General features: G+C 40.0%; 1 protein-coding gene across 6 annotated transcripts in view; it reads left to right on the top strand.

Annotated features, from left to right (window-relative positions):
- Window positions 1-27210, top strand: part of Mark3 (microtubule affinity regulating kinase 3) — an 85639-nt gene that overhangs the window by 3726 nt on the left and 54703 nt on the right. For all 6 annotated transcript variants that reach the window (XM_075948271.1, XM_075948270.1, XM_075948269.1 and 3 more), the window contains exons 2-3: window positions 7723-7914; window positions 19143-19196. In XM_075948271.1, the coding sequence (XP_075804386.1) occupies window positions 7723-7914; window positions 19143-19196 (246 nt within the window). The remainder of the gene's footprint in view (window positions 1-7722; window positions 7915-19142; window positions 19197-27210) is intronic.

Here is a 27210-nt window from a genome sequence, read left to right as displayed (position 1 = left end):
TGGTGGTCATTGGTTGCTATGACTAGAACAGCTTTTCTTTGTGTGTGTGAATATGTATGTACATAAAAAGACATTTTACTTAACCTACTCATTTTAAATTTTAAATGATTATATTCACGTATGTTAAGAATGTTGTTAATGCCAGATGATGATGGTGCACACCTTTAATCCCAGCACTTGGGAGGCAGAGGCAGGCGGATCTCTGTGAGTTCGAGGCCAGCCTGGTCTACAAGAGCTGGTTCCAGGACGGGCACCAAAGCTACAGAGAAACCCTGTCTGGAAAAATCAAACCAAATCAAAAAGAAACAAAACTGTTGTTCATTAAATCAACTGTAAGAAATTGGACTGAGAGTGTAGTTTAGAGTGTGTGCCTAGCCTTTTTGGGGGATAGGGGTATTTGTTTTGCCACAGTGTCTCACTATGTAACTGGCTGGCTTGGAACTACCTATGTAGATAGACCAAGCTGGCTTCATCTCACAGAGACCTACCTGCCTCTGCCTCCTGAGTGCTGAGATTAAATTTGTGTTTTTTTTTTGTTTTGTTTTTTTTTTTTTGTTTTTCGAGACAGGGTTTCTCTGTGGTTTTGGAGCCTGTCCTGGAACTAGCTCTTGTAGACCAGGCTGGTCTCGAACTCACAGAGATCCGCCTGCCTCTGCCTCCCAAGTGCTGGGATTAAAGGCGTGCGCCACCACTGCCCGGCTGAGATTAAATTTGTGGACCGATGCATCCTAGCTTTTAAGAAGCTCTGGCTTTTATCCACAAGTGTGAATATTAATAAGCATAATTTGCAATAGTAATATCTTTTTCCTTTTTATACACTATTCTGTTTTCATGTGTTTGATTTTCATGTTACTATTTGCGTTTATGGATAGAAATATAAAAGTTCATCATAGCTCAGAAAAATTAAACGTTTGGGGCCTGAAGATGATGTGTCTAGCCTCTTAGAACTGGAATTTCAGGTGGTTGTGAGTCACCCATTGTGGGTGCTGAGAACTCAGCTGGGCCTGCAAGGCCTCTTAACAATTCAGCCATCTCCCCAGCCCGAAAGTAGAATGTTTTCTAAAGATAAAAGAAATTTTACCTTTCATTTTATGTTTTATAGTTAACTTGCATAGAGATCCATTAGTAAATCCTGTTTGTTTGTTTGTTTTTAAATACAAGGTTTATTTATTACGTATACAGTGTTCTACCTTCACGTTTGTCTGCAGGCCAGAAGAGGACGTCAGATCCCATTTTAGATGGGTGTGAACCACTGTGTGGTTACTGAGAATTGAACTCAGGATCTCTGGTTGAGCAGCCAGTGCTGTTAATCGCTGAGCCATCTCTCCAGCCTGTAAATCCTGTTTTTATATTTGACAAAATTAGAAATGATTTTTTCGCTTAGATTTCAAAGCACATGACACTTTGTAAACCTGGATTCTTTGCTAGAGGACTGGAGGTAGGGGTTTGCTAATTAACAGTTCTAGATGTGTGCATCATTTACTGCTTATGTGTCTGTGGCGGTGGTCCTCAACCTCTGTGTCTCAGTGTCTTTGACAAACCTCTGTCTCTGAAACTATTTACATTATGACTCATAACAGTAGCAAAATTGCAGTTATGAAGTAGCAATGAATATAATTTTGTGGTTGGGGGTCACCACAACATGGGGAACTGTATCAAAGGGTTGCAGAGTAGGAAGGTTGAGAACCACTGCTGCCCTGGAATTCTCTATGTAGACCAGGCTGGAGAGATATTCCTACTTCTGTTCCTCAAATGCTCAAGCTGAAGGTTTGCACTACCACACCCAGCTACATCAGATGTTTAGAAGTTAATGTAGCATGGTCAGAATTGTTACCTTCTGTGAAACAAACTAATGGGTGAAATTGTCTAGCCAGCTCTTGATTGGGTGATATTGAACTAACCTGTGAACAAACTGGAACACATATTGCTTATGAAGCTGTGCTGGGTGTACTGAGCGCCTGAGAACCAGATTGTTCTTGTTTAGGACCTGCTTATTAAGCGGAACAAAGTACTCAGGGCTTTGTGGAACTAGTTTGTACTGTCTAACCTGAGCAAACATACCTGGAGGGTTGCTGTTGCTGGCTTGCTCATCTCCGATTCTCACCTCAAACCTGGCTGTATTCCTACCAGGTTCCAAGACATTGATGAGGCTCACCGAGGGAATCATACTTTAGAAATCACCACCTTAATGTTCAGCTTGCTAACTAGGCTTCCTTTTGATTGTCCAGGGTTTTAAAGAGTTTATTTTTTTTCCCTAGCTATAATGGGATTTTCAGATTCTATGAGTTTTGTTTAATTTTTGAGACAGGGTTCTACCATGTGGCTTTGAATGGTTTGAATGGCCTGGAACTGCCTACTTAAATTGGCTGGTCTCAAACTCTTTTTCAATACATGACTTTAAAAAGTTTTCAATCCATGACTTTAAAAGAAGGTGTGCAAGTTGGGTGTGGTGGTACACACCTTTAATCCCAGCATCTGGGAAGCAGAGGCAAGAGGATCTCTGAGTTTGAGGTCAGCTTGGTCTACAAAGTGAGTTAGGATAGCAGGGTTGTTACATAGAGAAACCCTGTCTCGAAAAACAAAGCAAGAAGGTATGACCCAGGAATATAGGAATAGTTACTAACTTGTTCTTATTTCACTATATTCAGGCAATGGCACAAAGTAGTTTATATAGTTTCTTATTTTAATATGGGGTACGTGGGACTGGAGAGATGCCTCTGTGGGTAAGAACACTAACTACTCTTCAAGAGGGGGTATGTGTGTAAAAATTGCTATCAGTCATGATATATCACCATCTAAAGCTGTTTTTTTTTTTTCAGTATTAATGGCGTGCAAATGCAAGTAGGAGAGGTAAAACATGTAGATTAAGAGCTAGATTCAGAGCATGCTGGTGTCCTCCTTTAACCCTAGCACTAGGGAGGCAGAGGCAGGCAGAACTCTTGAGTTAGAGGCCAACCTGTTCTACGAAGTGAGTTCCAGGACAGCCATGAATGTTTATACAGAGAAACCCTGCCTTGAAAAACTAGGTGTGTGTGGGAGGGAGCTAACCAAAGATGAGTGAGTGCAGTGATGATAGAAGTGATGGAGACGTGGGGTTTGAGAGATTGAAGAGGGACCACAGATCTTGAAAGTGAGAGAAAATGGAGAGGAAGGAGCAGTGGATGAGTCCTAATTTCTTTGTACAAGATAGAGATAATGGTTTACAATTGAAAAAAAAAGTAGGACCAAGTTTTAGGGAAAATGAACAAGTTTCATTTCCCTACAACAGATGATTTTAATCTTGGAATGATTGGTATTTTGAAACAGTTTCTGTTGTCCTTGTGCTTGTAGGCTTTTGTTTGTTTAGCTTGATTTGTTTTTGATTCTCTATGGAGCCCAGGTTGGCCTCTTGGAGTCTTCCCTCCTCTGCCTTTCCGGTACTAGGACATATAGTAGACATGTGCTACTATACCAAACTTTGGACTGCAATTACTTGCTCTTAATATTTTTTTATTACACTTATTTACTTCTTGGGTAGAACAAGAAGAAAGGACTTTCTTCCTCCTTTTCTGTTTTCAGTTAATCCCTGTTCTCCTTTGTACATTGTGTCCCCAATCACATAAGACCTTCTATTTGGCCTTTCTGTTTTTTTGTGAAATGGTATATCATGTTTTCTAGGCTGATCTTGAACTCCTGGGTACATGTAATCTAAATTCTTTACTCAGCCTTCCAAGTGCCTATTTTGCCCTTTCTAGGGAACCTCAAGTTTTTGGGTTTGTTTTTTATTTTTTAATTTTTTCTTTTTTATTTCATTTTGTTTTGTTTTACTAGACTGAGAGAGGACAATTCAGTGTATGTGTTATTTAACAGCCTAACTCTTTAGGGGAGAAGAATAAATAGTATAACTCAATATTTTAAAAAAATCATTATTATATATTACATACTTAAATATTTGGAGATAAATTAGATTGAATAAAACAACTTTACCTGTTGAGTGTTTTTAATGCTAAGTCAACAGTTCTCTAAAATCTAAAACCTTTTGATTCTGTAATTTTGGATTTTAAATTAAAGATACATAAATCAGGAGTAATGGACGGGATTCTCTTATTTCTTAAACAAAATTATTCAGGGACTGGGGAAGGTGGTTCAAAGGTTAAGCCCCTCATTTGGTTCCCATCACTGACATGGTAGTTCACAACCATTCATTCATTAACTCAACTTCTAGGGGATCTGATCCCCTTTTCTGATTTCCATGGACATCAGGCACACACATGGTGCACATACATAAATGCAGTGAAAATATAAAATAACTTAATCCAAAAAAGGATTAAAAAGAAGAAAAAAAAACCAATATGATTCTGATTATATGTAGTGGTATCTGCCTATATTCCCAACACTCAGGAGTTTGAGACAAAGATCCTGGGAGTTTGTGGCCAACCCAGGCCCAGTAGTGAATACAGAGAGATGGTAGGAAATGAAAGGAGAGAAAAAAAATGATTAGATTCTAAAATTTCCCCATTAACTGTAATTTTTGCTAGAATAGCTGTTAAGAGATGGAGGCAGGAGGATCAGGAATTCAAAGTCATTCTTCAGTTACAGAGTGAGTTGATCCAGAGAGAGAGAGAGAAATGAAAAGAAACAAGTTTATTTAGCACACTGCAAAGAGAACAATGGGCAGCATGGCAGTCAGCCAGGTATAATCTATGAGCCTGATTTTTTTTTCCCAAGGAAGGTCCATTTTAATTCTAGTTTGCTGATTGCCTGCCTGCCTGCTGCCTTCCTTCTTTCCTTCCTTCCTTCCTTCCTTCCTTCCTTCCTTCCTTCCTTCCTTCCCTCCCTTATTTGGGGGGCTTTTCCAAGTTAATTAATTAATTATTTTTTGTGTGTTTTTCTGTGTAAAGCCCTGGGCTGTCTTGAAACTTGCTCTGTAGACCAGACCGGCCTCAGATTTACAGGGATCTATTGTTTGATGTTTTACTCATTTGGCTTTTTGAGGATCCACCATCCAACTCCCAAATAAATCATACATGGAGCCTTATTCTTTTTTTTTGAATGATTCATTTATTTATTATGTATACAGGTATGCCTACAAGCAAGAAGAGGGCGCCATATCTTGTTACAGATGGTTCTGAGCTACCATGTGGTTGCTGGGAATTGAACTCTGAGCCATCTCTCCAGCCCCTGGAGGCTTATTCTTAATTATGAATGCCTGGTTTTAGCTAGGCTTGTTTCTTGCCAGCTTTTCTTAAATTATACCGACTACCTTTTGCCTCTGGGCTTTTTCTTTTTCTTACTTCTGTATATCTTTTTTTACTCTTACTCCATGACTGGCTTGGTGGGTGGCCCCTAGTGTCCTCTTCTCTTTGTTCTTTTGCTTCTTTCTTTCCAGATTTCTTCTCCTATTTATGCTCTGCCTGCCAGCTCTGCCTATCCTTGCTTCTGCTTCACTGTTGGCCGTTCAGAGCTTTATTAGACCATCAGGTGTTTGAGACCAGCAAAGAATCACAGTTTCATAGAGTTAAACAAATGCAGCATAAACAAAAACAACATATCTTTACATCTTAAACAAATGGTCCACAGCATAAACAAAGTAACATACCAGGCTGGAGAGATGGCTCAGCGGTTAATAGCACTGCGCAGCCTTGTCTGATCTAGAACTCACTCTGTAGACCAGGTTAGCACAGCTCTGCCCATGTCTACCTCCTGAATGCTGAGATTAAAGGTGTGTGCCACCACACCAAGCTCCCTAGATGTTTTTAAAAGTAAAATGTGACTTTGTGAAAAATAAAATTTGGGAGATAGCAACTTAATGTCATGTGTAAGTGTATGGCTTATTGTTTTAAAGATTAGATAAGATGAATGGTATGTGTATTTTATTATAAGGCAGCCACTAGGTCCTATTCAGGGTGATTGGAAATATCGTATGCAGGGGCTGGAGTGGTTAAGAGCACTTGCTGTTACCTGGTAACTCTCAATCCACTGTAACTCTAGTTCCAGAGGATCCAATGCCTTTGTCTGGCCTCTAGAACGCCTCAGACCTCCTCCACTGCATGCATGTGGTACACAGATATACATGTGGGCAAAATAGTCATACACTAAAAATCAGAACAAAACTTTTAAGAGAAGCCTTAGCTTGTAAATCTGGTGGTTTATAGATAGTTGTGAGCCACCATGTGGTTGCTGGGAATTGAACTCACCTCTGGAAGAGCAGCTCTCTTAACCTCTGAGCCATCTATCTAGCCCCCCCCCTGTAGCTCTTTTTTAAAAAAAAAATTGTTTTAGCCAGGTGGTTGTTTGTGGTGCACGCCTTTAATCCCAGCAGAGGCGGGTGGATCTCTGAGTTCGAGGCCAGCCTGGTCTATCTACAAGAACTAGTTCCAGGACAGGCTCCAAAGCTACAGAGAAATCCTGTCTTGAAAAAAAAAATTGTTTTAGTTTTATTTATTTTGTATGCTTGAGGGGTTCACCTGCATCTGTGTTTGTGTACCACGTGTGTGGCTGGTGCCTGGAGGTCAGAAGAGGGCAGACCCTCTGGAACTAGAGTTACGGATAGTTTTGAGCTAACATGTGTGTGCTGAGAATCGACCTGAGTCTTCTGCAAGAACGACAAGTTCTCTGAATCGCTGTGCCACCTCTCCGACCCTAGGCATAGCTCTTTTAAGTAAAGACCAAAACCAAACCAAAAAAAAAAAAGCATAAAATGAACTAATACATAAGATTTAAAAAGCTGATTGAATGTAGCAGGAAATGGTAATATAATTTCTCACTAACTAGCTATTGGCCTCGTTCCCATCAGTGTATGGTGACATTTACATTCTGCCCCTTCACAGGCTATGGTGAGGATTAGACATACAGATGCAGTTGCTAAGAGTTTTTTTTTTTTTTTTTTTTTTTTTTTTTGATTTTTCGAGACAGGGTTTCTCTGTGGTTTTGGAGCCTGTCCTGGAACTAGCTCTTGTAGACCAGGCTGGTCTCGAACTCACAGAGATCTGCCTGCCTCTGCCTCCCAAGTGCTGGGATTAAAGGCGTGCGCCACCACCGCCCGGCTAGCAGTTGCTAAGAGTTAAGTTCTCTTTGTGTGATAGTCGCCTTTTAAAATACAGCTGCTCATCAGCTGACAGTGGGTTACATTGTAGTAAATATGACTGCAGATGCCTTTCTGATGATTACCCTTAAACTACCAAACTTCAAAGCTTAGTCTAGCTGGCCTACCTATGGTACTCTGAAGACTTAGTCTACACTTTTGCAAAAAATTACCTAAAATGAACCTATTTTATAAGATACTGTTGTATATTATATCTTGGATAATCTAATTAAATACTTGTATCAGAAAGGGCTGACTGAACTGTGCACTGTATATATAGTCGTGGTTGTTCTCCATCATGGCCTATTGGTGCTTTTAGATTGTCATACTGTGTATCAGTGGCTCAGAAAACAGTTGCAATGAAAAATTTAAAGTATAGTTTCTACTAATTGTACTCCTTGAATGCTTCTGTACCATGATAAATTTGAAAAATCATAAATTGGAATTGACTCAGCTCTCTGAGCTCCTGGTTGAGTTATAACACTTGATCTGTTTCTTATAATAGTTTCTTGTTTTCCTCATTAATTTCTACCATGTGGTTCAATCCTTTAGATTCAAGTAAAAGCCATAATGTTTTGTTTCTCCCACTAGATGCTCCTAAAACTTGGCAGCACTGCATGTCCTCTCATTTCCTTGTCTCTGTGTACATTACGTTTCAGCACACTTCACATGGAGACGGGAGGCAAGAAGTCACCTCCCGCACCGGGCGCTCTGGAGCTCGGTGTAGAAACTCAATAGCTTCCTGTGCAGATGAACAGCCTCACATCGGAAACTACAGACTGTTGAAAACAATCGGCAAGGGGAACTTTGCAAAAGTGAAATTGGCGAGACACATCCTCACAGGCAGAGAGGTAAATGCTTGTGCTTGCTTCTGTTGTGGTGTCTGTTCTGCTTTCTAAAGACCAGGACGCATAGTAACAACTGGGAAGTTCTGTCTTCCTTTTGCTGTAATTAACTTGAAAAATAGCTAATTGTTCTGCTCTTTTTCAGTGGAAAAATTAATAAAATTGTCTTGAACTGCATGTATGCACGTCTGTATATAAGCCTATAAGTTCACGGTGCTTGCAGATCAGTAATCTGTATTTACAGGTTTATCCCATGCGTTTCCTTCCTTTTCTGAGGAGTTTTGCTAGCTCAAGTTTGCCAGGTTGTGCCGGAAGGCACATGCTTTCCCAGCTTTTGTGATCTTGGCTCTCTTGCATTTCTTATCAGAGTACATGTACTGAAACCACAGAATTAACTTCCTCTTTGCATCTTCTTATGCGGTGCATAACATTTTTTCTGCTTTGACAGAGTTATTGTATTTAGGTCTTGGCACCTGTTGTCTGAGAGTCTGAAGTTCTCTTCATCCTCTGTGTAGGGATTGCTTTTGGGAAGTATTTGTTGACACACCCTTCCCCCAGGCTTTAGACTCCCCTGGTACCGTTCAGGGGGTTTATCTTGCAGGGTTTATCTTACATTGATTGACTTGTCTTTCCTCCTCCCCTCTGTAATGGGGAATGCTATATGTGGGGACGTGGTTGGTACTTGTTACAGGTATAGTAAATATGGTCAGATGACTATAATTGTATGACTGTATGGCTGAAAGGTGCTTTTAAAAGATGTTCTGACTGGGCAAGGTGGTCCCAGCACTTGGGAGGCAGAGGCAGATAGATCTCACCAGTATGAGACCAGCCAGGTCTACAAGGTGAGTTCCAGAACATCAAGGACAATTGATTACACAGAGAAACCCTGCCTCCAAAAAACCAAAAACAAATACATAAGAAAAAAGAAACAAAACAAAAATAGTAAGCCTTCTAAATACAAGCAGTTCAGGAATATAGCAACTGTTGATACTTCTCTTAGAGACAGTTATTCATTTGATCCATACATTAAAATGTATCCAGACAGCAACAAAACAAAACCCAGCAGTGTCTGCATTCACACAGGAAGAGACTGTGCTCATCAGGGCTCATGGTAGACTCCTAGCACCCCACTGGCTGTGAGAATGTAGTCATGGAAAAGCAGTTAGCATGAGCCTTTTCCTTTTCTTTGGCTTTGGCTGGCTTGTCATGTAGTCCAGGCTGGCCTCAATTTGCAGAAATCTACCCACCTCTGCTCCCAAGTGCTGAGATTAAAGTTGTGCACCACCACGCCCAGCATGAGCCCTGTTTGACGGCAGGTATTATGTTTGGGGGCCGTCCTCTGATTAGTGTCTAGGCTAAGATTCTTTGAGATGGGGATCTCTGATTTTGATACTAGCCTGGTCTACAAAGTGAGTTCCAGGACAGTCAGAGCTACCCAGAGAAACTCTGTCTTGAAAAAACAGATGTACTATATGCGTCACACTCTTCTGATGGGTATGCCAGCACTACATGACAGGTATGCCATGGCATTGATGCCCACGGCTCACTAGGGTGAGGCTAAGTAGGACAAGCCCTGTGCCAGTTATTCTGTCAGCAGGTAGTCTGTTTACTGCCATACACCCCTTAGCTCTTCTAGGTTTTGTTTGTGCTGGAACTTGAAAAAGGTTGAGAAGTTATGTTCTTCTTTCTACCCTAACTAGACTCTTTAGACAGTAACAGAAAATTTGCCCTTCACAGCCTCAAGTTTTAGTGACTATATTTCTTGTGGATATGTGGAGACTGAAAACAAGAATCCGAAAACAAGCTGAATAGATGGAGCTGTCCCTCCTGTCCTTGAGTGGACCTTTCTTGAGATAACAGGTTAATTTCCACCAGTCCCAGATGTTTGCTCTGGTTTCCTGAGGTGGCAGAGGTAACAGGACAGACAGACCAACAATGTTTCTGTAGTCTGGTCTACTGTGTTTACTTGTGGTTTTTCTCAGAACGGTTTAACAGTGGTGACCAAAGTGGCTTAATTTAAGTTTTTCTCAGTTTTAAAAAACTTTAGTCAAGAGGCTAGAAAGATGACTCAGTGCTTGGGAGCTCTGACCTGGGTTCAGTTCCCAGCACCCACATGAGAGTTCACAACTGTCTGTAACTCCAAAATCTGACATCCTTACACAGACATATATGTAGGCAAAACACCAATGCATATGAAAAAAAAATAGCGCTCAGCAGTGGTGGCACTTGCCTTTAGTCCCAGCACTCAGGAGGCAAAGGCAGGTGGATCTCTGTGAGTTCGAGGCCAGCCTGGTCTACAAGAGCTAGTTCCAGGACAGGCTCCAAAGCTACAGAGAAACCCTGTCTCAGGAAAAAACAAAACAAACAACAACAACAACAAAAAAACCTTTAGTCAAAATCATTTCTCTTTTTTTCCCTTTTATTATAGGTATGACCATAATCATATATGTAAACAATATAGAATGTATTATATAGAAAGCAAAAGGGGTTTTTGTTAGTTTCTCTATTCCAAGAGAATCCCCACAGTTTTTATATAGACATTAACTTTTGGCTTAACCAAAGAGTCTCATGGACATAATAGTGATCTCTATTATGGCTGTTTTCTCTATAGTATTGTTGTAATTAGAGTATATATGAGCATGAGCATGCACAACACCGCCCATGCGTAGAGATCAGAGGACAGCTTTATTAGAGTCAGTTCTCTCCTGCCACTGTGGTTCTACATTTCAAATTCCAGTCGAGCTGTGTGGCAAGCACTTTTAATTCTGAGCCATCTTGCCAACCAAATAGTATCTTTGGTTAGTAAGGCACCTTGACCACTGTCAGGGTGTTTGTACTCACAGAGTTCACGTATTAGTTAAAGGCAACCTAGCCTTTCAGAATACAGTAAACCATAGTGACCACTGAAGGTATTTTTAAATGTTTTTGTTACTGCAACAAATAGGTCCATAGTCTTTGCCACTATGTGTGCTCTTGTTAATAATGTAGGGTAATGTCATAGGGGAAAAAACCCTGGGGCAAAGTGGATGAATATTTCACGTTATAATAGACACTGCTAAGGTAATTTTGAAAAATCATTTATCATCAAAAATGAATGTCTATTTTTCACATCCTTGCCTAAGCTTTTAAGAAACTTTTGTCTAATTGTCTCAATCCATTTTTACTGGTGTAACAATATCAGATAGTGTACCTTATTTTTTTTAAATATAATTTGATAGTTTTGGAGGCAGAGAAGTTTGAAATTGAGGGACTAGGTTCCTTTTATAATGTCCTCCCACCCCACCCTAGGATGACAGCTGTGACCATTTCTAAGGTATGGACCTTCCTACAATATTCTGCTGTTTAATGTTGTTACAATGGCAGTTAAATTTCAACGTGTCGGGGGGCTGGAGAGAGATGGCTCAGCGGTTAAGAGCACAGACATTTCCTCCAGAGAACCCAACTTTGGATTCCCAGCAACCATGGCTGGTTGCTCACAACTACTTGTAACTTTAGCTCCAGGCTAGAGCCTCTATGGGCACCTGCATTCATGTGCACATACATACTTAACACGTGTAGTTAAAAATAATTTTAAAAATTGTACATGTGTGTTTTGTCTGTGTACATATGTGGTCACAAGGTGGTGATACTTATCATTTGTATGGACTGTCTTTGTAATCTGGTCATGTCTGGCTATCTGTGTTTAAGGTGGAGCTCTAAGAAGTGAATTTGAAATTGTGTTCACATGTATAGGACATGTGTGGTCACCAAGCTTGCCTTTGGCAGGTGTTTGGTACTTTATGGAAGCCCCTAACACTTGTCTTTAGAGCTCTTCTCTGGGTATGTTACATTTGTCTAGACAGGGATCTTTTCTTCTGCTTGGGGCAGAGTTGAGGAGTAGCAGGTTGTCCCAGTTACCTCTTATTTTGTTCCCATGTCTTACTCACGTTGTCCCCTGTTAAACTTATTAATCTTGAGCCCAGGGCCTTACTGGTTTCCACAGAGTGAGTTTCCAGTTTTTGTGGCTCCTTTCTTCCTTATGCCTAGGGCCTTTTAGCTTTTCTTAGTAATGCTGGCCAGTTGGCATTTTCTCTCCATGTAATTTCCTTTATTTTCTGTCCACTCTGAGAGGAAATTTTTGAAATCTTTTATTTTTTTATTTTTTATTTTTTGTCTTTTTAACATGTGCCTTTACACCTGCGTTCTGTTATTGCTATTCCTTCCCATTTATCTGGAGTATCTTCCCTCTTTTCTCCCTTGTGTCCTGTCCCTCAGTAGAGCACTCTACCCTGCAGCCTTCTTCACTCTGGCGCCCTTTGAGACAGACTTTCCTCATGTAGCACTGACTGTCCTGAAACTAGCGCTGTAGGCTAGTCCTTGAACTCAGAGATTCATCTGCCTCTCCCTCACAAGTGCACCAACACTGCCTGGCCTCTAATTCTTATCTGTTTACTTAATTAGCAGTTCTGGAGCTTGAACGTACAGTATTGTGTATGCTAGGCATGTAACAATGGTTAAACTTGATCCTGAGGCATATTAAACTTTGAGGCTTCAGATAGTCTTATATTTTGTTTGTTTTTTTGGTTTTTTCGAGACAGGGTTTCTCTGTGGCTTTGGAGCCTGTCCTGGAACTAGCTCTGTAGACCAGGCTGGTCTCGAACTCACAGAGATCCGCCTGCCTCTGCCTCCCGAGTGCTGGGATTAAAGGCGTGCGCCACCATCGCCTGGCTTGTTTGTTATTTTGGTTTTGGTTTTTGAGACAAGGTTTGTCTGGGTTGTTTTAGAGTCTGTCCTGGAGCTTTGTAGGCCAGGCTTATCTCGAACTCACATATATCTGCCTGCTAGTTCCAGGACAGCTAGGGCTGTTACACAGAGAAACCCTGTCTTGAAAAATTAAAAAAAAAAAAACTCACACGCAAGAAAGTTTATACAATAAGTATGTAACATTTTGAAAGTCATTGTTTACAATAAAATTATGGTGGGAATATTGTTTTAATTTCTTTTTATTTAAGGTTTCAATTTTTAAATTTTTATTTTAACTATATGTTGTTTGTTTGTTTGTTTTGGTTTTTCAAGATAGGGTTTCTTATAGCTTTGGAGCCTGTCCTCGTACTGGCTCTTGTAGACCAGGCTGGTCTCAGACTCACAGAGATCCACCTGCCTCTGCCTCCTGAGTGCTGGGATTAAAAATGTGGGGGCTGGAGAGATGGCTCAGAGGTTAAGAGCATTGCCTGCTCTTCCAAAGGTCCTGAGTTCAATTCCCAGCAACCACATGGTGGCTCACAACCATCTGTAATGGGGTCTGATGCCCTCTTCTGGCCTGCAGGCATACACACAGACAGAATATTGCATACAAAATAAATAAATAAACAAATAAACAAACAAATCCCACCTCTCTCCCTCCCCCCCCTCTCTTTCTTTCTTTCTCTAAAAAATAAAATAAAATAAAGGTGTGTACCACCACCTCCCGGCCTGATTATATGTTTTTATGTGTGTCTGCTTATGTATAGGTCAGAGGGGAGGGCGTTGGACACCCTGGCACTGGGGATAATTTAAGCAGTTTTGTGAACTACCTGTTGTGGTGCTAGGAATTGAACCTGGGTCACTACAAGAGTAAAGTACTCCTAATTGTAGAATCATCTATACAGTCCTTATTTTTATTTTTAATATGTGTATACATGTGTCTCTGGTAGTGTGTGTACATGTGTGCAGTTCTTTGAGGCCGGAAGAGGGCATCAGTCTTCTGAGAGCTAGTTTCAGCTGTTCAGCATGGGTGTGAGAACTAATTTATGCCTTGGGGGGGGGGTTGGTTTTTCGAGACAGGGTTTCTCTGTGGTTTTGGAGCCTGTCTTGGAACTAGCTCTTGTAGACCAGGCTGGTCTCGAACTCACAGAGATCTGCCTGCCTCTGCCTTCCGAGTGCTGGGATTAAAGGTGTGCACCACCACCTCCCGGCTTAATTTATGCTTTTTGTAAGAGCAGCTTGCGTTCATAACAGCTGGGTCATCTCTTTAGCCCCATTCTTTTCCCCACAGATGTCTTTATTGAGAGACTTAATAGAAGTTTGCTAAGTTTTAGTATTCTCTGCATTGGTTTTGTTGAAGTAGATGAAGAAATACATTATTAAAGGGGGAGGAATACCAGGTGGGCGGTGGTGGTGCACACCTTTAATTCCAGCATTTGGAAAGCAAGGCAGGTGGATCTCTGAGGCCAGCCTGGTCTACAGAATGAATTCCAGGACCGCCAGGTCTAGGCTATGCAGAGAAACCCTGATTTGGAAAGTAAAATAATACCCAAAGAAAAATAGAAGAGGAATACCTTACTCTTGTTGCCTTTGATGCTGTTCTAGAACTCAGCATAGAGTTGTTTCTTAGGGCAAAAGGAGTATAATTGAATTTTAATTAAAAACAATTGTACAAAGACTGGCAAAGTTAATATCCAGAATAATTTGCTTCAGCTGAGTATGAAGTATTCAATAGCAGATTTGGAAGTGAGCAACAGAAGATTGAAAGAAAGGCCTTGTATAATATGTAATAATATATGCAACTAATAGCTAAAGCTGATACTATGCTTTTAGTACATTCTGAAAGTACAGGGGCAAAGCCATGTTCTCTTTTTAATATTTTTTACCTTAAGATTTATTTATTTTCTTGTACATATATGAGTGTTTTTGCCTACATGTATGTATGTGTACTACATGTTTTCCTGGCACCTTCGGGGGTCAGATCCCCAGAACTGGAATTATGGGTGGTTGTGAGCTACTATGTAGGGTAGGTGGTGGGAATTGAACCCAGGACTTCTGCAAGAACAACTGTTCAAGTGTTCTTTTGTTTGTTTTTCGAGATAGCATTTCTCTGTGTGACAGTCCTGTTCTGGAACTCACTCTGTAGACCAGATTGGCCTTAAATTTATAGATATCTTCCTGTCTCTGCCTCTCAAATGCTGGGATTAAAAGCTTGTGCTACCACTGCCTGGCTGCAACAAGTGTTCTTAACTGACTGAGCCATCTCTCCAGGCTGTAAAATCAATTCTTAGATATAAGAAAATTGCTTTATTACACTCATGGGAGAATTGTTTTGTTTTGTGGCTCTTTGAGCTAGAGCGTCAGCTTTGTAGCCCAAGTTAGCCTAGAAGTCACTCTCTTACCCTGACTGGCTCAATACTGTTGCTCCTTTAGCCTCTCAAGTCTAGGATTACTGGCCTCTACTACTGCTTTATTGTGTTGAAAATACATGTAGTGTAAGAGTTAGAATTTTAATTGTTTGAAGTTTACAGTTTAGTGATAATATTTTTACGAAGCCATTACCACCATTCACTCCAGGACAGAGTTTATGCTTACCAGTTTATATACTTGATAAAAGTTATTTGCAGGAATCAACCCTTACAGTGCTTTTGCATGAATTTGCCCTTCTTCCCCTTCAGTCTATTTAATGCTACATTTATTTGTTTGTTTGTTTGTTTGTTTGTTTGTTTGTATTTTTTTCTATTTACTAGACAGGGTAGCTTTGGAGCCTATCCTGGCACTCACTCTGTAGACCAGGTTGTCTTTAAGCTCACAGAAATCCTCCTGCCTCTGCCTCCTAAGTGCTGGGATTAAAGCTGTATGCCACCACTGCCCAGCTATTTTTTTATATGTGAGTTTTTTGTTTTTTTCAATAATTGTGCTGATTAATGTGGTTCCTGAACATAGTGATGCAGTACTATTTAGTTGTCCTAATTGCAAGGCTGAGATGTGTCTTGCAGAGAAAATGCCTGTGTTCAGGTAAACACCCTCAGGCATTGAGTGAGTTGTAGGACCATCAGCTCAACACTGACCAATAATAATACCACTTGCTCTTAAGGGGGCACTCAAATATAAAAAGCCATGACTTGGGAGACTGAGGCAGGAGGACCATTAGTTAAAGGCCAGCTTGTGCTACAAATGATGTTGTTCATTTGAGCTATCATGTTAGGGAAGTGATCTGCATGTGATCAGCACCCAATCGTCAACCAAACAGTTACATTATGTCTGCAGGAAAACTTTAAATTTTGTAATTGTACTTAATTTTGTATGTAAAGTGTTTAGTTTTACTGCCAAAAAGAATGGCACCACGGTTTCAGATATATTCAATTTTTAGTAATCTAAGACGTCCACAAAAATTTTTTAAAGCTTGTGTTATTGCTTATTTTCCACTTTTAGACATCATCTCTTGGCTATATAGAATTACTGTTCACTTAAACTAATGTTTGTTTTTAATATATAAATGCTGTTGAAATTGTGTAGTATTTACGCTGCTTTTCCTTCTTTCTTTTTCTTTTTTACTGAGTCAGGGTTTCTTTGAGTAGCCATGGCTGGTCTAGAACTTTTTCTGTAAACCAGGCTAGCCTTAAATTCAGAAATCCACTTGTCTCTACCTCCCAAGTACTAAATGCTTGCTCTGTGTTTCTCAGTCAACTTTTTTTTTCATGTGACATTTTTGCTTTTTGTTGTATTTTATTGTTGTGATTGGAAAACTACTTTTTTATTTTAAGATTCTTTTCCCTTGTATGTGTATTAGTGCATGTATGTATGTGCACTGTGAGTGTTCCTGGTGCTCACAAAGGTCAGAATAGGGGGTTTGGATCCTCTGGACCTGGACTTTTGGATTATTGTGAGTCGCCATGTAGATGCTGGAACTGATTTTTAGTTCCAGCATCAAGTGCTCTTAACTGCTTTGCCCTCTCTTCAGTCCCTGAAGTTTTATTTTGTAACCAACTACTGTCATTGTTTGCATCCACCATTGACTAAAAGGTATGTCCTCAAACTTTTTTTGTTGTTGTTGTTTTGTTTTTCAAGGCAAGGTTTCTCTGTGTAGACTTGGCTGTCCTGAAACTCTCTTTGTAGAACTGACTGGCCTTGAACTCCAAGATCTACCTGCTTCTGCCTTCTAAGTGCTGGGATTAAAGGCATGTGCCACCACTGCCTGGTTTGTTCTTAAACTTAAGTTGAAGTTCTGGCTTATAGCATGACTATATTTGGTAATAGGGTCTTCATAGACGTTTAAGTGAGCTGTAATCAATGATATTTATGTTTTTGTAAAAAACAGGACAACAGAGAATCCTCTCTACTATGTGAGGATACTGTGAGAAGGATGCAGGATCAAAAGCCTCACCAGGACCAACCCTGCTGGCACTTTGATTTTGAACTATCATCCACTAAAACAGGGAAAATGAATTGTTCTGTTTAAGCTACTAGTCTGTGGTATTTATTATGGCAGCTTAAGCAGACTACTATTCAGGCTATTGCGACCTTAAGGGATTTAGAGTTCTTTCTTTTTTTATTATTAAAAGTTTTATTTTTTTAGCTGGACGATGGTGGCACATGCCTTCAATCCCAGCACTTGGGAGGCAGAGGCAGGTGGATCTCTGAGTTTGAGGCCAGCCTGGTGAGTTCCAGGAAATTCAGGGCTGATACATAGAAACTCTGACTGGAAAAAGAGTTAACTAGTATCAAGCCTGAGTTTTCAGTCGAGCATTTATAATTAATATAAGCCTCTGTGTGGTAATTGGGAAGTGGCTGCCGGGTATTTGGGAACAGGCACTCAGGAGAGAAATGTCTGACGCACGATCACTTACAGGAGCAGAAATTACTCAAAGACAGCTATATCACTAAAGCCACCCTAGCTTGAGTGACAGTTTACAAGGCTGGGAACCTGGGGCACACTGCACAGCCTACATACAGGTAGTTCACCAGGTTGAAGAGTGCCCTTTCCAGCTGCCTCAGTTTATTTAAACTTCCAGGCAGCGCCCTGCTCTAGTTTCAGTCTTTTTCGCAGCTAAACTCCATTGATCGGAGGGGGACCATCAGGTTTTATTGCTTACCCTGGGAAAAGAGCCTAGTGAATCTGCTCGGTTTCAGGGGCTTTCTAAAGCTATTTTGAGTTGTTTATCTTCATACTGAAGGAGGGAATGTTACAATCTCAGAGGAAACTGTTATGCAATACAGTACAGTTTAGGCTATAAAGATAGACTGGTTCCTCCCAGGTGAGATATGTATAGGTAACGTTTCAATATCTGACTAACAAATACTTTTTTCTGCATTTTCCACTTAAATTTATATTTTCAAATGTGGAACTAGTATTTTGACTTTTTTCACGTGCACACACATTTTTTTCTCTCAATTCTGAGTTGCCTTGAAGCAATCAGAATCATTGTTACGATGTTTCTTCTTTCTTGATTCTGGAGGCCAAGAGGTTCCTAGAGAATCAGTAATTTGAGCCAGACACTGGTGCACATCCTTAATCCCAGCAATCTCTATATAGTTCTAGCTGCCCTGGAACTTGCTCTGTAGACCAGGCTGGCCTTGAACTCACAAAGATCCGACCGCCTCTGCTTCCCTGAGTGCTGGGATTAAAGGTGTGCTCCGCCACCACCTGGCTGACTCCTTCAATTTTTCAGTAATACATACGTATTAAAAGAAGCCGTAGTTTCTCCTTGAATTCTAATGGCTTTAAAAAAAATACTGTTTGCTGGTATACCCTTTCTGAACAAAGGTTGCTAGGTGACACATTTATTGCCTCTGTATATGCCTCCCATGGTTAGCCTACAGATTGGTCTGGAGTTTCGGTCTTTCCATTGTTATTTGAGATGCGTTACCCAGACAGGTCTTGCACTCTTCTTGCCTTAAGTCTCCTTGGTACCAGAAGTACAGATGTATGCCACCTCATCAGGACGTCTGTTTTTGGGTGGATTCTTTTGTCGTTTTCAGATTTAGTACCAACTTATTTAATACTTACAAAAGTACTATGTTTAAGTTACCCCAAAGGGTTTTTAGGCTACACATTCCTTTCAAGTTTGTGCCCTAGAATTACAAAATTCACTGAAATTAGTCCCAGTAAATAGTGGGAGTTGGGGGGAATAGGTCAGTAGGACAACACTTGCCTAACAGGAATAAGACTGTCTAGTCAGCTCTAATACCCCCCCTCCAAAGTGAAGAATTTGCTACACTACATATAATTTTTGAAGTGTATTCATTCTGTAATACTTTTGGGGAAGGCTAGAGGAGATTATTTCACCCTCTTCTGTGTACTTAACAAATATAAAATGTTATAATACTGTTTGCATGAAGTCTCTTTAATCACAAAAGTCTTAAGAAGTTCTAATTGCTTTGTAAATAACCAGCTAATATTTATTTTTTTGATTGCTTTTTAACAATGCCATATGTGTGATAATTTACAAAACTCTGTTTAGCCTATAATTAGCAAATTCTGAAAATCTGTAAATAATTTTCCCCCCTAGGTTGCAATAAAAATAATTGACAAAACTCAGTTGAATCCAACAAGTCTTCAAAAGGTATGTTGACCTAGTATTTACTATTTTTAATTTTTCTGTTTTAATTGCTATATAATTTACCTTTTAAATGTTTTAACTGTTGGTAGTTAGTGCAACAAAGCTTTCTCTTCCTCTAGTGAATATAGCTTGCTGAACATAACACTGGTGCATACCTGTAATCCCAGCATTTAGAAGACAGAAGTTGAAACTCTCCTCACAAGTTTAAGGCCAGCCTAAGCTTTCTAATTAGGCATTTCCCTCTTTCCCCAGAAAGTTAAATGGAATTTTTCATAAATATAGTTGGGTTACCTTCATTTGAGAGCAGTCATTTTAGATGTTTGACTAAGAATTTTTAAAAAATACAAAATATTTTCAGTTGAGAAATATACTTTTTCTTGACCTAGCTACTTGTGAGGCTACTGGAGAAAGGAAATTGTTTGAGGCCAAGCATCTTTGAGACTAGACTAAGCAGTTTAGCGATACTTACGTCTTTTTTTATTATAATTTAATTATAACGTTTCTCCCTTCCCTTTCTTCCATCCAAGCCCTCCAATAAACCCCTCAGTGCTCTCCTTTAAATTTATAGCTTCTTTTTTCTCCAATTGTTACTGTATGCATATATATATATTCCTAACTATAACCTGTTCAGTTCATATAATGCCACTTGTATGTTTTTAGGGCTGACCATATGGCACTGGACAACCAATATGTATTCTCTTCCCTGGGGAAGACTACCTCTCCTCTCAGTGTTCCTCAGTTATTTGTAGTTTTGTGTAGGGCTAAAGCTTCTTGGTCTTTTCTCTGGTTTGGCATATTTATTGGTGTTATCCTTGTTCAGCTCATGTTTCAGCATTCATGTTAGTGAGACTATGGGTGTAGCTTCTGATGTTACTAGGAGATGCAGTCTCACGGCAAATTATCTGATCCTCTGGCTCCTAAAATCTGCCCTCTCTTCCACAATGTTTAAACCTTAGGCAAAGGACTATTGGACTTTTTGTTTGTTTGTTTTCTAAGATGATTCAAGACAGGGTTTCTATGTTTAAAAACCCTAGCTGTCCTGGAACTCACTCTGTAGACCAGGCTGGCCTTGAATTTACAGAGATCCGCCAGCCTCTGCCTCCTGAGTGCTGGGATTAAAGGACTGTGCCACCACTGCCTGGCAGGCAATATATCATTTTAAAATACATACATACTGCTACCATTTGGCTTTGTTAAACTTTTTTTTTTTTTTTGATTTCTCTGTGTAGCAGCTTTGGCTGTCCCAAAACTTGCTTTGTAGACTGAGATCCACCTGCCTCTGACTCCCAATGTTGGGATTAAATGTGAGTGCCACCATCACCATCTGACTCTGCTTTGGCTTTTTAAAACTTTATTATTGTTGTGTGGGTGCCATGGTACTTTGCAGAGGTCAGTGGACAGCTGCGTGGAGTGGCTTTCTCCTTTTCTGGAGGTAAAATTCAGGTTGTCTGGGTTACATAAGCAAGTTCTTTTACACATTGAGGCATCCCATCCTTCTTATCTATCTTAACTGAATGTCTAACTTGACCAGGAACAAGTCATTAAACTTTTCAGTTTTAGGTCTTTTTCGTTGTTGTTGTTGTTGCTTTTTTGAGGCAGGGTTTCACTGTATCCTTGACTGGACTGCAATTTTCTATATAGATGAGGCTGTCCTCACACTCTTAGAGTTCTTCTGCCTTGCTCTCCCACATGAATGCTGAGATTAAAAGTGCCCCCATGCCCAGTAAGTTTTTCATCTTTAAAATAGAGATAGTTTGATCCAGTGTTGGTGGTGTAGCCTGTAGCGTTAACTACTGGCAGTGCCAGCATAGGAGAATCTTTTGAGTCCAGATATTTGAAACTCACCTAGGTAATATATCAAGACCTCATAATGATTGTTAATTAGTATTTTCATCATCTTAAAGTGGATGTATTAATGAAACAGTTTAGATAAAAGAGCTTTGTAAACCTCGAACTCTCCAGTTGTAAGTTACTTTGGTGTATGTAATGCATAATTTAATTACTACTGTATTCCTAATGGTGATTTTTATCTTGAATTTTTTGGATATCTGTTATTTGGAGAGGACCAGGGAGGAGGTAGATTTCATCTGATACTATAAATATTATATCGCAGTCCTTTGTTCGGAAGTATGAATTCTATTTGCTTGCTTGCTTTCTCTTTCCCTGCCTGCCTTTCTCCCCCCCCTTCTTCTTTTTCTTTCTTTCTTACCAGGTCTGAATAAGTGATCCTGGCTGGCCTCAAAGTCACCAAGTGTATTAAATAAGTAGCCTTTTTTCTTTTCTTTTTCTTTTTTTCCCCAAGACAAAGTTTCTCTCTGTAGCCCCGGTTGTAGTGGAACTCAACTCTAGTCCAGGCTGGCTGTTTTACGAGATCCGCCTACTCTGCCTCCTAAGTGTTGGGATTAAAGGCGTATCGAGTAGTCTTTTTTTAATGATAAAATAAACTATAAGCTGTCTTTATATATTTGTTTTCAGTTTTTTTAACAGTGAGTTGTTTTTGAAAAATGACAACTTTGGCCATTTTTGAGGCTTGTTCTAATAGCTTTTCCTGGGTGGTTATCATTCACAATTGTATACACACTGGTAACAATTCTCTCGATATATTTTTGTTTGCTTTATTTTGTTTTTGTTTTTAAACAGGGTCTTATTATGTAGCTTAAGCTGGATTTGAGCTTGTGACTGTTCTCTTGTCTCTGCCTCCCAGAGTCCTGAGATTACAAATCTGAGCCACTAAGCCCTCACAAACAGTATATTCAACTATCTATTTAGTCACATTTGTCCATCAACTGTGTAGTTCGTTAATGTTGCCATCACTAGAAGAGGTTCACCAGATCACCCAGACATTTTTGAATATATTTTAGAATGGTGTTGATCTTATTATATTCAGGCTGGCACACTGAGTCAGATAACTTTACTGAATACATATAAGTAAACCCGAAATTTTGAGTCTCTTTTTCTAACCACTGAGTGCATAATCATCAGATAAAGGATAAATGTAGATTTCTTTTTCCCCATTGTATACTTTTCACCTTCTACTACTTTTAATTGCTAAGGTTTTAGGTCAGTTTTTAATGAATTTCTGTAATATTTATGTATATAAATAAATTTAAATAAAAAGCAGAAAGTCTTAAAGCTGGGTGTGGTAGTAGGTTTATAAATCCTAGCCCTGGGGAGACAGAGACAGGTGGCTCTTGATAACTGGTCAGTCTAATGTACTTGGCAGTTTTCAGGCCAGTGAGAGACCCTGACCACAAATAAATGAGTGAATGATAGAGCTGGCCAGCCTAGTCTGCTTTCCAAGTTCTTGGCTAGTAAGAGACCCCAACCATAAACCACCATGTTAGAGTGGGTGACACCTGAGGAATGATGCCAAGGTTTTCCTCCAACCTCTATACTACATTTACTCCGTATTCAGAGATCGTAGTTCATTTTTTAGACAAAAAAGCTTACCTTTTCAAAATTCCAAGACTTTGTTCATTCATTCCTTTATTTTATTTATTGAGACAGGGTTTCTGTACATGGCCCTGGTTATCCTGTAATTCACTATGTGGCTAGCATGAAACTTAAGAGATCTGTCTGTCTCTTCCTTCCGGGTGCTAGGATTAAAGGTGTGCACCACTTTATTGAGGCATGTCTGTATACTAGGTGTAACCCATCTAGAGTCAAAGTATTTTCCTTCAGTCTTGAGTAGACTGTCAACAAAGGAGTAAGGCTTAGAGCATGTGTAAGACAGACTGCATGGACTGAAATCAGGCTTCAGTCCTGCCTACTGTGGGATAAGTCATGTCATTGTCTGGGTCTTTTCAAACACATTGTAGGGGGTTGGAAAAAAGTAAATTCATTCTTAGAGCTTTTAGCAAAGCTCAGAACATAACTTAACATATCATAAGAACACTGTAGGCCTTGCTCTCTGCTGAGTAGTTGTTGTTTGCTTGGATTTTGGTGAGGGTCTGTAGGAGTGGGAAAAGTGTTTGGTGTATTTAAAATTATTCCTCTCATAGGAAATAAGTGACATTTAGGAAGTGCATGGTAGTTTACAATTAGGTCTCTTTTGTAGGACAATAATTATTAATATTTGCATGTTTAGTCTTGAGGCAGATCCTCATTCTTTCTTTCTATCTGGTTTATTGTTTTTGTTTTATGACAAGAGTTTCACTACGTAGCCCTGGCTGGCCTAGAACTTGTTTTGTAGACCAGGGTGGCCTGGACCTTACAGAAATCCACTTGCTTCTCTGCCTCTGAAGTGATGGATCAAAGCTGTGTACTACTCCACACTCTCCAATAGACCCTGTTAAGATGAGGGAGGCAGGGAGATTAAGTAATAATCTGCCCTAATTGATGAATGATGAATACTTTTGTCAGTTATTCATCCTGTTACATATGTGAAAGAACCATTGATAAAGCCATGCTGGAATTGCTCTTGTGTATTGGTCGACATAGGTTTTTGTTTTCATCACATATTAGACTATACCTCTCTGTGTTCTTCTCTTAAAGACAGTGGACTTTTTTGGGCTGGAGAGATGGCTCAATGGTTAGAGCACTGACTGCTCTTCCAGAGTTTCTGAGTTCAATTCCCAGTAACCACATAGTGACTTACAGCCATCTATAATGAGATCTGGTGCCCTCTTTGATTTGCAAGTACACATGCAGGTAGAACACTGTAGAGATATCTTTGAAGAATAAAAAAGACAATGGACTTTTCATATTACCTATTCTAATGGGCATATTTTCACCTTCACTTAGATGGGTCTTATTGCCCTCTTATTTTCCACTGAAGAAATTTGAAAAATTGATATGGTCAAGCCCTCCATCTAGTCAGTGATGATGCAGAACAAAAACAAACAAAAAATAACGTCTCCAGATTATAGGCAGTTTCTGCTCCATTATGCCGCACTTTTATAATTAACTTTTCCTGATTTAGGATTTTAAAAACCCTAGATAAGAACTGAGCTTAGGCTTCCTGTTTGAGGAACTGTAAAGAGGTCGGTCAGTAGTTTGAGTCTGAGAAAATATTTTAGGTAGCTGAAAGAAGCAGATTTATACCCTACCTCCTCTCAGGCCATGTTTTCTTTTCTTTTTTCTTCTTTGGTTTTTGGAGACAGTATTTCTCTCTGTAACCCTAACTGTCCAAGAACTTGCTCTGTAGACTAGGCTGGCCTCAAATTTGTAGAGATTCGCTTGCCTCTGCCTCCTGAGTGCTGGAATTAAAGGCGTGTGCCACTACCTCCCGGATTCCAAGACTTTTTTGGGGGGCAGAGGGGTTTTGAGACAAGGTTTCTCTGTGTAGCCCTAGCTGTCCAGAACTCCCTTTGTAGACCATGCTGGCCTTGAAGTTACGGAGATCCACCCGCTTGCCTCTGCCTCCTGAGTGCTGGAAATAAAGGTGTGCACCACCACAGCTTGGCTCAAGCCATGTTTTTAATCTACATTCATTCATTCAGTAAACATTTAAATGCCTACTGTATGTCAGGAACTGTTCTGTGATTGTGGGTACTTACTTTCTTGGTGAAGTTCTTACTTTCTTGGAAAATGTTATGAAGAAAACGAAGCAGGCTGTATGCACTGTATTAATTTCCTTTTAGTCATGATTATTTGCTATCTGGGGCCTTACTAGCTCTACCCTGGGTAAGCTAATTCTTAGAGATAACAAATTACTGTCCCTTACGTGTGCCTTTAATATGCAAACCAGAAAATTCAGAGCCTGTATTTGAAACCACCTCTGTCTGGCCCTTAAGTATACCCTATGACCAGGTGTCAACTAGAGACTATCTGTATCTCAGAGTTTCTGAGATTATCCTAGATAGCCAGTCCAAGCAGGTGCCTTGCTCTGGTTTGCCTTTCCTGTGGAAGCCATAATAAAGGCTTGACTCCTCGCTTTCCCTGCCTGCCACTGCCTCCTAACTAACTCTGGTGCTCCCTGTGTGACTGCATATTGTGATGGATCTCAGAAGGGGCAACATCTTTGGAGTAGTTTATTTAAGAAATGTCCTGTCCTCTACGTGACTCTGATACCATCAGATAAGTACAGCTGACCCCAGTGCTGTGCTATAAAATTTTACCTAGGCCTTGACCTACACCCTTCCTGGGTGAAGAAGTACATAGGAATTTTCAGTGTTGATGCACAAAGACTGGGGAGTACCAGCCGTAGGCTTTCAGAGGTCTCAATTCTGTCTTCTCTGGGACAACAACTTGTCACCGCTGTGATACAGACAGCCATCTTTTTCTTAAACTGGAACCATCTAATTAAGAACAAGACATTTATAACATGTAATAAAATAGTTATTTTTACAATGTAACCCTGATTGCTGACTGGTTTGTTGGCCAGTCTTCCCCTCCCACAGCGTCTTTTTCTGGTGGCCAACAACTGTTGTTAGACAGCTTTCCTCCCTTGCTGTAGATGAGCATCTGTCTTTATGTCTGTAACACTGTTCTCTGTCTCACCATATGGAGCTCCAGAAGCAAAACCCACTGTCAAGCCTGTGAGGTCTTCTCAATTCTCCCTTCTGCAGAGTAAATGCTCAGACTCTTGGTTACTCAACAGGCGATGCCCTTAACATAGGCTTATTTTATAGTGTTCTTAAATTGGTTGTTTTCTTTACCCAAGTTACATGGTTCTTGCTAAAATGCTTTTTTTCTGTAGCTTGGACTTGTATGTGTCAGCGTGTGTGTTGTAGGTGTAGGTAATGTATCCCTGAGCTACATCCCCAGTCCTATTTGGGACATTTTTGAGCCATGACCTTTTTTGTTAACTGTCACTACTTTTGTGCTGTCTAAATTAGGTGAGAAGTTTTCACCCATTTAAAATATTAAGCAAGACAGAGGCAAAGATTGTTCAGTGGAGAATTCTCCTTCCAAGTTGTTGCTGTAGACTAAGTGGTAGAACATTTGGTGTTATTTATTTTAGTGTATGAATGTTTTGCCCATGTGCATGTATGTGTATCACATACGTACCTGTTGTATTCTATAGGACTGATTTACAGATGGTTTTGAGCCACCATGTAAGTGTCAGGAATCAAATCTTGGTCCTCTACAAGAGCACTAAGTGCTCTTAACTACTGACCCATCTTCCTAGCCTTGCTAAAATGTCTTCTTTTTGGAGACAGGATATCCTTATGCTGCCTAGGCTGGTCTCAAACTTCTAGGTCCATGTGATCCTCCTTTGAAGTGCTGGACTTATCAGCCACTATTTCTCCCTCTCCTTTATTTGTTTTAATTTGGTTGGTTGGTTAATGAATTAAAAAGCAATTTTTTAAAAGGCAGTCTTGCTATAATAGCCCGGCTTGGCCTGGAACCCACAACTTTGGCATTCCTTTTGTTCTAGCTTCTCAGACTGGGATTCTAGTTCCTCTGAAGCTCAAAGGGAGACTAGCCCAATTTCTTGAGAACTAAACAGAAGTAGGATTAGCCAAGGAACAGTAATGTGACTTAAGAGTTAATGGCAGGTATATGGCTCTGTGCTAGAGGGTCTTAACTCTGTTAACACATACTGAGTGCAGCAAAAACTCAAAAGACTAACCCTGATAGGAAATGTCACCAGCCAAAGGGCAGGTGGAACACCCTGTGCTCTCTTTTCAAAAGGTTGACGTGTCTACCACTTGTTGAATATCATCTTCCTTCTGTCTGATATGTTGAGAGCAAATGTAAGGCTCAGGTATTCTTAGCAAGCTTGGGTTAGTTTAGTAGTTGCCGAACTCTTAGAAAATGGTTCCTTGGGTCTTAATCTCTACTTCAGATATTGACGATGGATACGCTGTGTTTATATATGACAGACAGCTCTGAAAAATACTTTTGTCTTGGCTAAAGCAATGGTTCATAGTTGAGGCTTTTTGCTCTTCCAGGGGACCCAGGTTTTACTTCCAGCACTCGCATAACTGCTCGCAACCATCTCTAGTTCCAGTTCCAGGAGACAACAGCTTCTAGTTTCTTCAGGCACATGTGGTACACATTCATACATGCAGACTAAACACCATACATATAAATACACATAAATAAAAATTAGAAAATTCTCTTTTATGGT

Source organism: Microtus pennsylvanicus, chromosome 14, assembly GCF_037038515.1.
Source record: "Microtus pennsylvanicus isolate mMicPen1 chromosome 14, mMicPen1.hap1, whole genome shotgun sequence".
Classification (NCBI taxonomy): Eukaryota; Metazoa; Chordata; class Mammalia; order Rodentia; family Cricetidae; genus Microtus; species Microtus pennsylvanicus.
The sequence above is the reverse complement of the archived record's forward strand: the minus strand, read 5'-3'. Positions and strand labels throughout refer to the sequence as shown.